Source organism: Pleurodeles waltl, chromosome 9 (assembly GCF_031143425.1).
Source record: "Pleurodeles waltl isolate 20211129_DDA chromosome 9, aPleWal1.hap1.20221129, whole genome shotgun sequence".
Lineage (NCBI taxonomy): Eukaryota > Metazoa > Chordata > Amphibia > Caudata > Salamandridae > Pleurodeles > Pleurodeles waltl.
In genome coordinates, this window is record NC_090448.1 from 319,756,327 (window position 1) to 319,770,879 (window position 14,553).

At 42.3% G+C, this 14,553-nt stretch overlaps 1 protein-coding gene across 3 annotated transcripts in view; it reads right to left on the reverse strand.

The window, feature by feature from the left end:
• Positions 1-14,553, reverse strand: part of CAMKV (CaM kinase like vesicle associated) — a 483,421-nt gene that overhangs the window by 34,652 nt on the left and 434,216 nt on the right. For all 3 annotated transcript variants that reach the window (XM_069206828.1, XM_069206830.1, XM_069206829.1), the window contains 3 exons: positions 5,031-5,106; positions 2,743-2,879; positions 2,279-2,357 (listed from right to left, as the gene is read on the reverse strand). In XM_069206828.1, the coding sequence (XP_069062929.1) occupies positions 2,279-2,357; positions 2,743-2,879; positions 5,031-5,106 (292 nt within the window). The remainder of the gene's footprint in view (positions 1-2,278; positions 2,358-2,742; positions 2,880-5,030; positions 5,107-14,553) is intronic.

The window sequence follows — 14,553 nt, forward strand, 5'->3', positions numbered from 1 at the left end:
AAGTGGCTCACCAGTAAAAGAGCTGGAAAATTGGCTAATAATCTCCAAAACTGGTAGAGCAATTTGGAGGGTGATAATAGAGCACGTCTGTCTTGCTGAAAGACGGTGATTTGTTAATCAAGAAGCTAAGGAGTTCGACAAGAGGGAAAAGGTCTAAAGTAAATCTAGAAAGTGCACTCACAATTTTAGCTAGGAAAACGAGTTCTAACCCCTGCCTATTATGTTGAGGCACATGGATGGCTTTATATCCCTGAGGACAGGTGGCATGGAAATCGGGAGCAAGGGCCTCTAAAGCCCAGGAATCAGTAAAAAATTAAATGTGCAGACTCTGGCTTACTAGTAAATTATAGATTTCATAGACGTGTCTGCCGACTGAGCACTATTTAATTAAAGCAGGAATTAAAAAGGCCGCAACAGTCTTATTGTCTTGGAATCCTTGGCCTTAGCGAAAATAGACTTCCCAAGGGTAAGGCAGGCAAGGCCATACAGTAGTAGAGTATACTACGGGAATGGCATGCCTACAATATCCAGGTTTTGAGGGCCAGTAAAGTTTCTCCAGAGCAGGATATACGAGAGAGACTCTCATAAAGAATTCTATGAGTTGGGACAGTTGTCCAAGGGATAGCATGGCTGGTGCTGGAAGCGTCTGGGGAACAGACAGGAGCAGTTGGGCTTGCGTTTGGTCAGCATAGTGACTTTCAATGGCCGCCCGACATCAGGGCTGCCAAGGTATGGCCAAAGGTTGGCAAGCAATGCAAAACGTTGCTCCTAACAATGAAGGTGTGCAGATAAAATGAAATGGAGCCTAGGTGCGACTAGTGTCAGCACCTAGCGCCCTAGGCGTTGCACTTATTGGAAAATAAACTGCACAGTTAAAATAACTATTAACACAGTATTGAAATTAAAATCATAAATAAAAAATGAAGTGGAGCTAGTGGGCTCTTTCAACGTGAGCCAGGCACTGTGCCAAGCAAAGGGGAATGAAATTTGCAAAGATGTGCGGTTAGATATCCAAATAAATCAGACATTCACTCCAGTTCTTAAGAGAGCCACTTCCACTCGCACTACAGTTGTAAATGGCCATGTGTCATCGAGGCTGTGGGGTTGAGGCCAAAGGTTGCTATTTTCCAGAATTTTCCTTCTAGGAACAGGAAATTTCAGAGCTCTTGGGAAAACCTTAAAGACATCACTGTTTATCACCATAGCATTTTAAACCCCTTGAACAATCTCCTGCTAGTGTCACCTGCTAAGGACATGAGATGTTATTTTGCAGTCTAGTGGACAAACCTAGTGAATCTGACACTAACTCCAAGGGACGTTTCTCCCTGCACTTAGGTTTTGCGATGCAGTACCTCTGCTAAAATATGATCCAGTGGCTAAGAGGACCTTAACACAATTAGAACCGTCTCGTTCTTATTGAAAGTAACCACTTGTTAGGAAGGTACACAAGTGAAACAGAATATCAATGTAAAAAGCCTTCTTTATAACTTTCAATCTGTTATTGGTCAGGGATGCAGGACAAAGGCAGCCTTATTCCAGGTGGCTGATGACTCCTTATGCATAATCAGTTCCTGATTCTACTTGTTCTTTCAGACCTAATTTCTACTTTTAACATACTAAATCATGAAATAGTCATTGATCCACAGTAAAATGTTTTAACAGTTTACCGAATACCTTATCAGCCAAACACAACTGCTAAAAAGTATTAATTCCTTTTACAGCCAAGTACTTTTCCCAGAGAGATTACCCATAAAGTTAAAATGTGGTACCCGCTCCCTATAATCTCTATTTAGAACCCCCAGAAGACTTCCTCAAAAGCCTTTGGCATCCTCTTTCTCCAATGCTCTGAGAACATTTTGCTTTACCTAAAAATATCAACATAGGACCACACCTTTCATGTAGCAAACGTGTTTGACATGTTTTATAGGTGAATATTGCACCACTTGACATTGCATCCAATCATGATATCATTTCTACTGATCTCTCATCCAGTATGAACTTTTCAATTTAGCCATAGCTAGGGTATTTTAGCATTCTGGAATGTAGAGCTAAACGCACAGGTAACACTGGATTGTTAGGCATAGGTCTTGATAAACAGCAAGCTTCAATCTCACATAAACAATGCAGCCAAATGTGTCTAGTTTCAATTTAAGTTACTGATAAATGTTTTAGAAGACGACCTCAAACCATAATCCAGTCCTCAGGTGTTTTGAGGCAAAAGGTTGAGAAAAGGACACAAGAATAAAGAGAGAACTACGGTCATTGATAAATGCCTCACCATTCATGACCGATGGCCTCCTGGGCTGTGATCCTTTGGTCTTGGTCCACCTCCATCAGTCGCGTCACCAGCTCTTTGGCTGTCAAAGGCAGGAAATAAACTCAGAAAAGTCTCTTCTTTGAGTGCCAATAGTACATATCCTTCAATTGATTCATCAGAGGAAAGAAAATATTTTAACGGAACCAACTGGAGACATAGAGAAAAAATAGAGAACATTGTAAAACATTATATTTGGTTGAGACTAGTGGCAGGGTCTGCCTATGTGCCAGGTCTCTGCCCGCCTCTCCTAGCTTTCTTTCAAAGTTGTGAACTCACAATTTTTGTATCCAAACATTTAGCATTTGTGCCTGCTTTGCCTAATATAGCCTACTTCCCAAACCCATGGATGGCAAAGATAGTCCAATAAATAATTATCCTCAGGAGTGACTTTGTATGCCAGTCAGTGAATGAACACTGCCACTTACCAGCCTGTGAGATATCATCCCAGTACGGGGAGTCAAATTCATAATCTCCTGCAAGGATCTTTCGGAAGAGGTTTTTGTCGTGGTTGTCATAGTCCTCCTCCTCTGTTTCATCATAGAATGGGGGATTTCCAGAGAGTCTAAAGGAAGAGGGAAACAACGAGAGTACAGAAAAGACATCTTTACTATAAGAGTAAATACTGAAGTGCTGCTATGTTGAAAGCTGATCACATCAATTCACTGGTGGACAGATCAATGACTTCTTACTCCTCTACGTAAACTTAATTGTGTAGCTTCTGTTCAATGACAAATGCCAGGTTGGATGAGTTTTAGAAGAAACATGGCACTGGAGGGTATCAAGCGTTAGTTATAAATATTCGATAAGGAATCTAACTGATATTTGGGGGCAAAAAGCTTTGACTTTTTCCTTTTCAGTAACAGATAAGGATCCCCACTGAGCGCCTTTCATTGACTTACAAATCCAATCCAAAGGTTTTTTTTATAGACCCGGGTGAAATTTAAATCATGCAGGTGTAAATTGCATGATTTGGGGAATTTTGTATTATGCATATTTCACGAAATTCCTGAAATTATACCAAAATTATACTGCAACAGTTAGGGAAAAAACACGAACAAACAGAATACACATGAATGTTGTTTGTGTCAATTGTATTTTTCGGGCTTTTTTCTGTTCATGTGAATGTGTCCTTGTGCATTAAATTGAGGTCGCATTTTGCACTAAAATGCAGTGCGAAATGACAGATTTGCATTTTGCTTAATTTTCCTGAAATTCCATGTAATTTCACGAAAGTAAATTACAGAGATTTCGAACAAATCCCTAGTACTTATTTGGCTACTACTATTGTAATAATAATTTAATAAACTGGATTCTGATCTGATGAAGGCTTCGTACAGGTTGTTATTTTGAATTTCCTCAGAGTGGGATGATGTTATTTCTGTAGCACTTTTGGGAGATACATTTTTTTTATTGGGAAATGCATCTGATTTCTGAGTAACCTGCTTGTGTTAAGTTATGAGGAGGAACAATGCTTATCTTTATTTTTAATGGTTTGGAGAAGAACTATAGGCAGACTGAAACACAACAACCTATTCAAAACAATTGCTTAACTTTATCCCGATTTACTAAAACAGGGTGTCCACGAAGGCTGGAAAACTGCCAGACATTCAGGAGATCTACAGAAGATACATGTTCATAGTTGCCCTAAAATGGGAATCATTTGTGGAGTCAGTGGTTTTCTCAGGTATCTGAAATAGCATCTGCCCATCCACCAATTCTTAGGGGTGAGTGATAAATTCTGCTCGGCCGCTGGAGATTGCGGAAATTTGGCCGCTTTATGTTATGCTTGCAATGCAGAGTTGGAGGCCAAATTCCTCCAAGCACCAAGTGGCAGAGTTTATTCTCACACGCGGCTCACCAATGGTTATTTGGCGAGCGTGAGCGAGATTTGGAATCTGGGTGAGGTTTTCCCAATGAGGGTGGTTGTGACCATTCGCGGGCAGAAAGCCACCATTCGAGTTAGAAATCTACTCAAGCGGCAGCAAAATCAACTCGAGAAGCAGCAGCCTCTGGTGCACCTCATGGTGCTGTTTGCACTGATTTTCTATCAAGGAACGAGCTCCCAGCACCAAAAATCACCACATTCAGCTCGATGTGCCTATTTCTGCCCATTTGCGTAACTCTGAGTAATCGCTCAGAGTTTTCATGTCACTCCGAGGAATTCTGCAGAGTGAAACTCCATGGGTTCCACCCACCCCTACCGATTTTGTCCCTCTGTATAATTAAAGAGTAGTCCTTATTTTCCCCTAATGTGAAGGTGCTGCGCTTAAAGCACTTATTTAGTGGGCTTTGAGAGGTATTTGAATATGTGTATTATACAGGTGAAATTCATGAAATGTGAGGATTTCTCATACATGGAGTTCTCTGAATTGTGTCAACGTTTAACTCCCTACACTTTTTTTCAGTAGGCGATTGGTCATGCCAAAAATGCCTTGTGGGAAACTAATGGAAGCGAAAATGTCTTATGGGAAACATTTTCTCATCTGCCAATCACATCGTGGTCAACTTTGTGACATTGGAAGACGACGTATGACCTCTGTTCAATTTTCACACAAGATACCACAAAATTAATTTTTCAGATTTTCACAGTATTCAAAAAATTTATTTATTTCTTTATATTTTTGCAATTTCATACACTGTTAAGCCTTATTGCCTTAGAAGCATTTTGGTAGTGGGGCACTTTTCCCTCTTTTTTTATCTTTCCCATACTTACAAGATATACATGATAACGCCAATCGCCCAGCAATCCACGGGTCTTCCGTATCGCTGACGCCCAACCACCTCTGGAGCTGCAATGGAAACAATACGTATGAATGAGAGCGCTCTACATCATGAATCACCAATCTTCATCAGATTCCTTTGGAAGGGGATGAGAAAACATTGGCAGAGTCCTAAATTCTATGTCAGGACCAGAGACTCCGATTATGCTATCTCTTTCTTTACTGTCTTAAATAGCAGCCAATCAAATACAAATAAACAAAAAACTATACACCCCATGATGCCTCACATATCGTCAAATGGCCCAATCACGACCTTTGCCCATAAGTCTCTTGACCCTCGACGTCACTTCCTCTTTCTTTGCTGCTTCGCAGCAGATAAGTGCTTCAAATTTTACTTCTACTTATTTGTGCATGATTTCAGTGTGTTTTTATGCCTTATATGTGTTTGAACAGCGTCGCGATCTAGCGCGCTTTATGTGTTTGTTCAAGCGCGTCTCGTGCTGTTGTTTTTATCGATATTTACCGATTTTTTTTTTCCTTTTGCCCAATTTTAGTGGAGCAGGAGCTTTACTGCATGTGCTCCACGCAGTCTTTTCTCTATTGTTTGCCCTTGTGCACGCGTGTGCTCCTTGTCTCTGAGCCGATCCTCAGTTTCACTTTCTGAGTGATCGGCTCGTCGAGTTGCTGCGCGTGTGTGCCAGGGCACACTATATTTACTCTGTTAAGTGTTCCCAGACGCCCCGTTTTGTGTTAACAAGAACGTGGGTTGTAAAATCTTTATCAGGCTTCTGCCTAGAGTGCCATCAGGCAGCTCCCTCCACGTTTTATAGTGGGCATATACTAGTTTGCCTGATTTGGGGTTTTTGCACTCCCCCCTTTCAATTAAAAGCATATTAAAAGGATATTAAAAGATTTAATATAGATATAGTTCATCTACATTATTAACATTATATTATTGACTATATCTTTTCCCTTGCTACTTTATAGCTTGGCTCAGTGGGATAATCAAGAGGCTGAATATTACACAGAAGAATTGGGGAACCAATTAGAAGTTAATTTAGTGGAAGCCCTTGATACTAGGGTCCAGCAATCCGTGAATGATGCTCTAGTGAGAGCCTTGGGACCCTTTTCAGGGCAACTTTTTGACTATGCATGCTCTCAAGGTTGGGTACAAGGTCAACAACCTCAACCCGAGGGAAAAAAGGCAAAAGCAAAAGCAAAAAATTTGGAAGAGACTAACACAGATATTAGTGGACTTCAAGACAACGCCTTTGATAAACTTCGAAAGAAGCATAGTGGAGAACATAACTATAGTTCAAAAAAGGATATTTCTTTTTCTCCTTCCTCCTCTGATAAAGGTTCGTCTTCTGAGGCTTCGGACGACTCAGAACCTCCAGTTCCAAGTAAGAAAGCAAAGGAGGGTGTTCCGTCTTGTCATGTTTTAGACTTTGATCCCACAGAAATTATGCACCCCAGAGCTTCCAATTGGGTTCCTCCTCCTGAGGTGGCCCAATATGTGCAGTCTAACATTAGGAAAAGTTTTGATAAAGAGGTCCGGTCTCGATTGAGAGCTGAGTGTCCCAGACCAGGTTTAGATGGTAAAGTCTCTGATACCCCAGAAATAGACCCCACTATGGTTAAGTTTATGAAGAAGTTTGCTAAGGATCCTAAAAAAGGTTTAGATAGATCATGGCGTAATTGCCAAGACAAGCTTTTGGACCTTTCCGGTCCTCTGACAAAAATTCTTGAGATGGCTTACCTGGCTAAAGAATCAGGATCTCCTGTAGACACGGATGTCCTTATCGGTTGGGCTCAAAGAGCCATTTGTCAACTAGTAAACACTTATTGCGCCATATCTTCTGAGCGCAGGAAATCTATCCTGATACGCATTGATCCTAAGCTGTCCGATTTAGCATCTTCTGAAGCGGGTCCTTCTGCCGAGGGACTTCTTTATGGGTCCTCATTTATTAAGGATCTGGCCAAGTTCTGTTCCACCTTTTCATCACTAGACAAAGCCCAGATGTCTCTCAAAAAAGTTCTTAGACAGGGCCTTTTTGTCAGGACCGGTCATTACGGAGGACGCATGCCCAGCCGAGGAACATTCAATAGTCCTCAGAACTATTACCCCAGAGGCAGAGGAGGTTGGCATGGTGAGCAGGACGCCACCTTCTACCCCACTCGTCCCAGAGGAGGACGCCCTCGTTTCCGCAGAGGCTCTCGCGGAGGGCAACAACGAGCCATACAGGACACAAGTTTCGCAGCATTATTCATTTCTCTAAGGTCACACTTGGGGGCAGAGTGGCATTGTTTTTAAGAAATTGGAGATAGATCACCAGAGATCCATGGATTCTCCAAACGGTCATGGGTTTTCACCTAGAATTTATCAGTACACCCAAACAACACAATCCGCCTCTTCAGATGTGTTTTTCCCTAGCAAATCAAGTTTTTATAGACAAAGAGGGCCAGACCTTATTAGAAAAAGGTGCTGTACAGTTTTCCTCCCCTCACCCTTATGGTTTTCTCAACCCTATTTTTGTAGTAGACAAAAAAGGGGGAGGACACCACTTAGTCTTGAACTTAAGGGATTTCAATCATTGGATTCTGTACAGGCATTTCAAGATGGAGGGCATTCACATGTTGAGAGATGTTCTATTAGAAGGAGATTGGATGGTCCGTCTGGACCTAAAAGATGCTTATCTGTCGATTCCAATTTTTCCTCCTAACAGGAGATTTCCCCAATTTCAGTGGAAAGGCCAGTGTCTAGAGTTTCTTGCTCTCCGGTTCGGTCTGTCATTAGCCCCTTGGTGCTTCACGAAGCTACTGAGACATGTGATGGAATGGCTAAGAGCCAAGGGAGTCCGATTGATCATATACCTGGATGATATTTTACTGATAGCTCAGTCTCCCCAGGTCCCTCTGTCTCATTTGAACTGGACCATCAGTCTCCTTCAAGATTTAGGTTTCCTTATCAATGTGCAGAAGTCATTGTTGAAATCGACTCAGGTGATAGAATTCTTGGGTTTTCGGATAGATTCAATCCTATGTCAGCTTCTTCTTCCCTCTCAGAAAATTTGCAACATCAAGGGGGAATTGAGGTCGATTCTGACCAGCCCAACAGTTTCTTTAAGGAACATAGACAGGGTAGTGGGATTGTTAGCCTCATCTATTCAGGCGATCTTCCCAGCCCCTTTACATTACCGGGCTCTACAGAGACTCAAAATCAGACATCTGCAACAGGGTCTGAGTTACTCGGAACAGATCCCATTGACTGTTGAGGTAAGATCGGAGAATCAATGGTGGCTTCATCATATGGAAGCCTGGAATGGCAGAGCGATCTTCGGGTCTCACCCAGAGGTGGTGATCGAATCCGATGCCAGCCGTTGGGGTTGGGGAGCCCGCTGCAACTCTTTAGTGACAGGAGGCAGATGGTCGGAATAGGAACAAACTTTACACATCAATTGCCTGGAACTTCTTGCGAGTTCCTTTGCCATAAAGAGTCTTTCCCCTCAGAAGACAGATTGTTGCATACTATTGCGGATGGACAATGTCTCAGCAGTGAGGTATGTCAACAAACTGGGGGGGGCGAAATCCAGAATTTTGGCAGAGATTGCCAAGGATTTTTGGCATTATTGTCTGACACAGCGCCTAGTGGTTATAGCGGAATACCTGCCGGGAGACCAGAACATTATAGAGGACTGGAATTCCAGATACCTGACAGATTCCAGTGACTGGAAACTGGATCCAATGATTTTCTCTCAGCTAATCAAGGAATGGGGCAGTTGCGATGTAGATCTGTTTGCCTCTCGCCTCAACTTTCAAATTCAAAATTTTTACAGTTGGCGCCCAGATCCCTGTGCAATGAAGACGGATGCATTTCTCCAGGACTGGTCTCAGTTTCGGGGTTATGCCTTTCCGCCATTTCTGATGATTGCCAGGGTGTTGTCTCAGGTTCGGAGACAGAAGACAGAGATTGTTCTGGTGACACCCTTCTGGAGAGCACAACCTTGGTTCCCTATAGCTCTGCATTTAGCTTGTGCCTCTCCTCTTCTCATCCCTCCTCGTTGGAATCTTCTTTTGAATCCGGAGGGCCTTCAACATCCAATGATCTCGTCAGGGAAGTTGACTCTGTTAGCTTTGTTGATTTCAGGTCAAGATGGAGTACCCCAGGCATTTCGCAACAAGCTGCGGATTACGTTAAACGGGCCTGGGCCGGTAGTACCCATAAAAGATCTGAATCAGCCTGGCGCAGATGGAATAGTTGGTGTGATGGAAGAGGTGCCAATCCGGTGGAAGCACATATTGAGTTGATCATTAACTTCCTAGCGGAATTAGCAAGTTCAGGTTTAGCATATCGGACGATCAATAATTTTAAATCAGCCATTTCAGCGGGGCATATGCAATTTGAAGGTAAACCTGTTGGAGAACATCCTTTAATTTGTAAATTGCTGAGGGGTATACGTCTCTCTAAACCTCCTCAAGCAAAATATTCAGTGTTATGGGATGTAAATGTTATTTTAAAATTCTTAGATTCTTGGCCTGCCAATAGGTATTTGTCTCGCAAACAGCTTTCGGCTAAATTGACCATGCTTTTATGTCTCATTTCTTGTAAGAGAGTGTCAGATGCCAGAGCGCTAGACTTAGCTGGTAGGGTATATTCCCCAGATGGAGTTACCTTTTCGGTGACAAGAAGGACTAAAACGAATTACAGGTTAGTATCATATCCAGTGTTTCCTGTCAATTCTAAGTTATGTGTAGTTTAATGTTTAAAGGAGTATGAAGCTGTTACAGAAGAGTTTAGGCATGATGTTAAAGGTCAATTGTTAATTTCTTTACAAAAGCCTTTTAAACCAGTTACTTCAGCTACCATAGCTAGATGGATAAGATGGTTAATGAATGAAGCGGTATAGAGACCAATCATTTTGGAGCTCATTCTGCTAGAGGAGCTATGGCCTCTAACTCATATGCTCTGGGTTCCCGCTTGGAAGACATTATGAAGGCTGCAGATTGGTCTTCAGAAAATACCTTTCGTAAGTTTTATCACAAGCCTGTGTTGGATGTAGCCTCTGTCGTAATGGAGCAGCTTTAAACTAGCATAATCTGAGCCTCCGGTCCTGACATAGAATAAAATGTTTTCTAGTTTACGCGTCAAGAATTTTCAATTCTATTAAGGACACGGAGGCGAGGATTATCCCACCCTTAGGAACAATTTTTATTGAGTAAAAAATTTACTGTTGAAGTTGATGATTTATTGTTATTTTTACCCACCCAATTTAATGTCATTTATATGGATTTCAATTTTATTGAAATGTATTCAATTTATTTTGGATATTACCTACCTGTTTTATTATTTATAAGTTCTGATCAGAAGAATTCCTGAATTATCACGACTTCATGAAATGTTTCGTGCATAAACTATTTCCTGGGACTGTTTTTCCCTTCGAGTTGGACTCTTCTAATTCTTGTTATCCGGTGGGAGTGGATGTACCTGACTCCTGAATTTCGAGTTTGATGTAAGAAGTTTCGATTTCAATTTGAACTGTATCTGATTTGACCAAAGAAAGAGGAAGTGATGTCGAGGGTCAAGAGACTTATGGACAAAGGTCATGCTTGGTGATTGGGCCATGTGACGATATGTGAGGCATCATGGGATGTATAGTTTTTTGTTTATTTGTATTTGATTGGCTGCTATTTAAGACAGTAAAGAAAGAGATAGCATAATCCTTGCCTCCGTGTCCTTAATTCAATTGAAAAATCTTGACTCTTAAGCTAGAACATTTTTTATCCACACCAACATAAAACACTGCTGTGCTAGTATGAGCTGTTTCAGACTTGACAGTATTTTCCCCTCAGTATTAGGAGGTACACACCCAAATTTACTAAATTCTCATGCAGCACAGCGCATCAGTCAAAACTACTGTGCTGTGTGAGAAATAGAGCAGGAGAGCACCATATTTACAGAAATATGGCACTCGCCTCTCTGTAGCACTGGTGAAGAAATTTGCTGCCATGCACGACACCTAAACCTTTGCACCATTGTGCAAGGATATCTGCGGTAACATAGCACAGGTTTTGTACTTGAAGTATATCCTTCCAGTACAAAATACTATGCTTAGACTTACTTTAAAATGTTTCCCATTTTATATGTGTGCTGTACAGTGCAGAACACATGCAAAGACGGAAAAGAAAGGAAAAATAAAAGCATATCTCCGTGATAGCACCTGTTTGAAATGGGTGCTATTTTTTTATGCAAACCCCTGTCTACTTTTCTTAATGAATAGGGTTTTGTGTCAAAAATCTTAGGTTGAATGGGAACGCCCATGCACCACACATAGAAAGCTCCATTGAAGCTAAGCAATGCAAAGCAGTGCCATGCGATTTCCAGGGCAAAACAAATTTAGCTCTGGAAAGTACATTTGTAAAAAAAAATTTTGTGTCAATTTGCATCACTGTTGTGACACAAACACAGTGCAAAATCTTAGTAAAGATATCCTGCAATGTTTACACATTTTGGATGTTATTAAAAAGGAGAGATTTTGTGGCTAACATATGAAAGAATATTTGTAATTAGTTGAAAATACAAATCTGAAGCCATGAGATGGAGATGGGCAGATAGATGGAAGTTACTTTTTAAGACGGCTCCTGAAACAGAGAGGCAGGAAGATTCACTGTCTGATGACAAGCGAGAAGTATCCTGCCTCTACATTTTTTTAACCACTTCCAAATAAGGGCTACTTGGACTTATTTTCTCTGGCCACCTTAAGATATTTGCTATGTTTTTTTTTCAGAATGTGGTGTAAAACTTTAGTACTGATAAGGTTTCTTATATACCGGTTTATACCAGAATATTGCTGCCTAAATATCGTCTGGCACAAATATTGTGTCCTACATATAGTGGAAAATAATTCTGTCCTACTGAAGTTAATAGAAAATCTACTCTCAATGGTGTAATATTTTTTAAATGATAGCTAGGCCACAATATTTTTGTAAAACAATATTTAGGCAACGATATTCTAACACACAATTTTGTTTACGAAAATTTCACCACAACTTCTAATTTTGCATTTTTTTAAAATTAGCAATCTTGGCTCTTTGGGCAGCTTGCATTTTTTTAAAGAAAAAGCGGGAAACTATCTGCTTCTGTAACCCCCGTGGCAGTGGGAAATAATGTGCCTCTCAGGACAGTGGCTAAATTCGTACCCCTTGGCAATTGCTCCCCAATGCCCTGTTCTGAGCCTACCGTCCCTCAGTGGCAATGTCCAGATACTGACTCTGCGTGCTTCCCAACTAACACAAGGCCTTTATGTACTAGCCCTGAAGTGCACCCCATCTGCTGACCTGCACCTTAAATTCGACCTGCATTAGCCCATGCCTGGTTCAATAACATCCATCCACACCTGCACTAACACCTGCAGTCTTCCCAGCCACATCCTACCACCAAAGGGCTGGGAATGAAAAATCAAATTTGTGTTCCAAGATATCCTAAGTACCAAACCTCCTGGTGCTCATAATAGAAAGAGGGGACATGGTCCTTCAGTTTTCATTACATCTCCACAAACCCCCAAATTTGGTGAAAATGTGGCCAACTTCGTGAATACCAGTTTTCCGATTTCCTCCAATTACAAGGGCATATTAGAAATTACGCCAGGACTAATTGCAATTAACTAGAGATTTTAAGAAACAAACAGCAGTAATTAAGTTTGGGAAACATCCTTTATCACGACGTTTTTTTTTTCCGAAAGTCGTGGTTAACGAAAGCGCAACAACGCATTTTTTAACCACGACTCTGTTATTTTGTGCCTTAACTACGTATGTTCTGAACAACGAACATGCGTGGTTAAGGTAAAAAGAAGGGAGTTGGCGAATGAGGACGACGCAGGTGACAAGGGGTCGACTAAGGTAAGTGGGGGGTTTTAGGTTTTGGGGAGGGGTGGGGGGTCAGGGGGTTTTAGGTTTTGGGGTGGGGTTGGGGAGGTGGGGCGTTTTTGGTTTTGGGGAGGGGGTGGGGGGTCAGGGGGTTTTAGGTTTTGGGGCGGGTGGGGGGGTGGGGCGTTTTTGGTTTTGGGGAGGGGGTGGGGGGTCAGTGGGTTTTAGGTTTTGGGGCGGGGTTGGGGGGGTGGGGCGTTTTTGGTTTTGGGGAGGGGGTGGGGGGTCAGGGGGTTTTAGGTTTTGGGGCGGGTTTGGGGGGTCAGGGTGTTTTAGGTTTTGGGGCGGGGTTGGGGGGGTGGGGCGTTTTTGGTTTTGGGGAGGGGGTGGGGGTCAGGGGGTTTTAGGTTTTGGGGGTGGGTTGGGGGGTGGTGTGTTTTTGGTTTTGGGGAGGGGGTGGGGGGTCAGGGGGTTTTAGGTTCTGGGGTGGGGTTGGGGGGGTGGGGTGAGGGATGTAGGGTGAATGGTGCCTACTAGTAATGCTTTTATCAGGAATGCCTTTACAACAAAATATCGTTGTTAAGGCATTCGTGGTAAAATCATTAGTAGTAAGAACGAGGTCGGTGTTCCGACCTCGTTGTTAAGGCACTAGTGGTTTTGAAAGTCAGTGTTCCGTCGCACAACCATTAAGTTTATTCCGCTATTTGCATGCAAAGCCGATCGCATTTTGTCACGTTTTAGTAGATGCATAACACTGTATCCTAGCCCTTGGAGGATAAAAGGACGACGTTGATCTAACAAGTACCATACAAGCAACACAACAGATGATTCTGACAACACTTTTTGGGGATAAAATTGGGTCACAAGTTTATTGATTACACAGGAGCTGGGTTAGCTTATGGGCTACTCAGGTGTGAGCACAGAATTCACCGCACAGCTGACACCCATCCGGAGAAAGGTAGGCATAGAGGCCATGAGGCACAGACATTGTCTAGTGCCAGGTTAGAAAGCAGGAGCCACACTAGCGGTCAGTAGAGGTTTGAGAGCTCCTTTGAGGGTCGGAGACTACTCCATTGTTGCCATTGATATACACCTCCAAGAGCCTGGCAGAGTAGGGGCCGCCGGAGGTCTGGCCATTTGATTTAGAGTGGGCAGGCCAGTTTTCACTGTCTGTCAGTACTAGATATATCAGTAAAGGGCAGGGATTTTTTTTTAATCAACCTCACAACAAGGTAGGAAAATCTCATGACATGGGGGCATTTCTTTTTTTTTCACAAACAAAATCCCAGCTTTGGAAATGTATATTTGAAAATTAAAAGAAAAACTGTCGACAGAGGGTACCATCATGTTGACAGTCAAAATGTAAGTACATTATGGCAGTTCCTGCCAATGACATAGATGTCTGCTGGAGCGCCGGACATCTCTAGATGTGGGGGATGGGTACTCCAAACACTAAATCAGCCCCTAAATCTTTTACATTTTCTCATTTTTATTTCAAAAGCTTTGCTGTTAGAGAGCTTCCGCTGCCACAGAATAGAGTACTGCTGGAAGGGCTCCAAGGTTGGACTTACCTATAGGGCAATCTGGCAGTGCCAGAGGGGCTGGTTTTGACAGGTCAGTGTGCGGAACGTTTTAATAGCAATTTGTAGACCT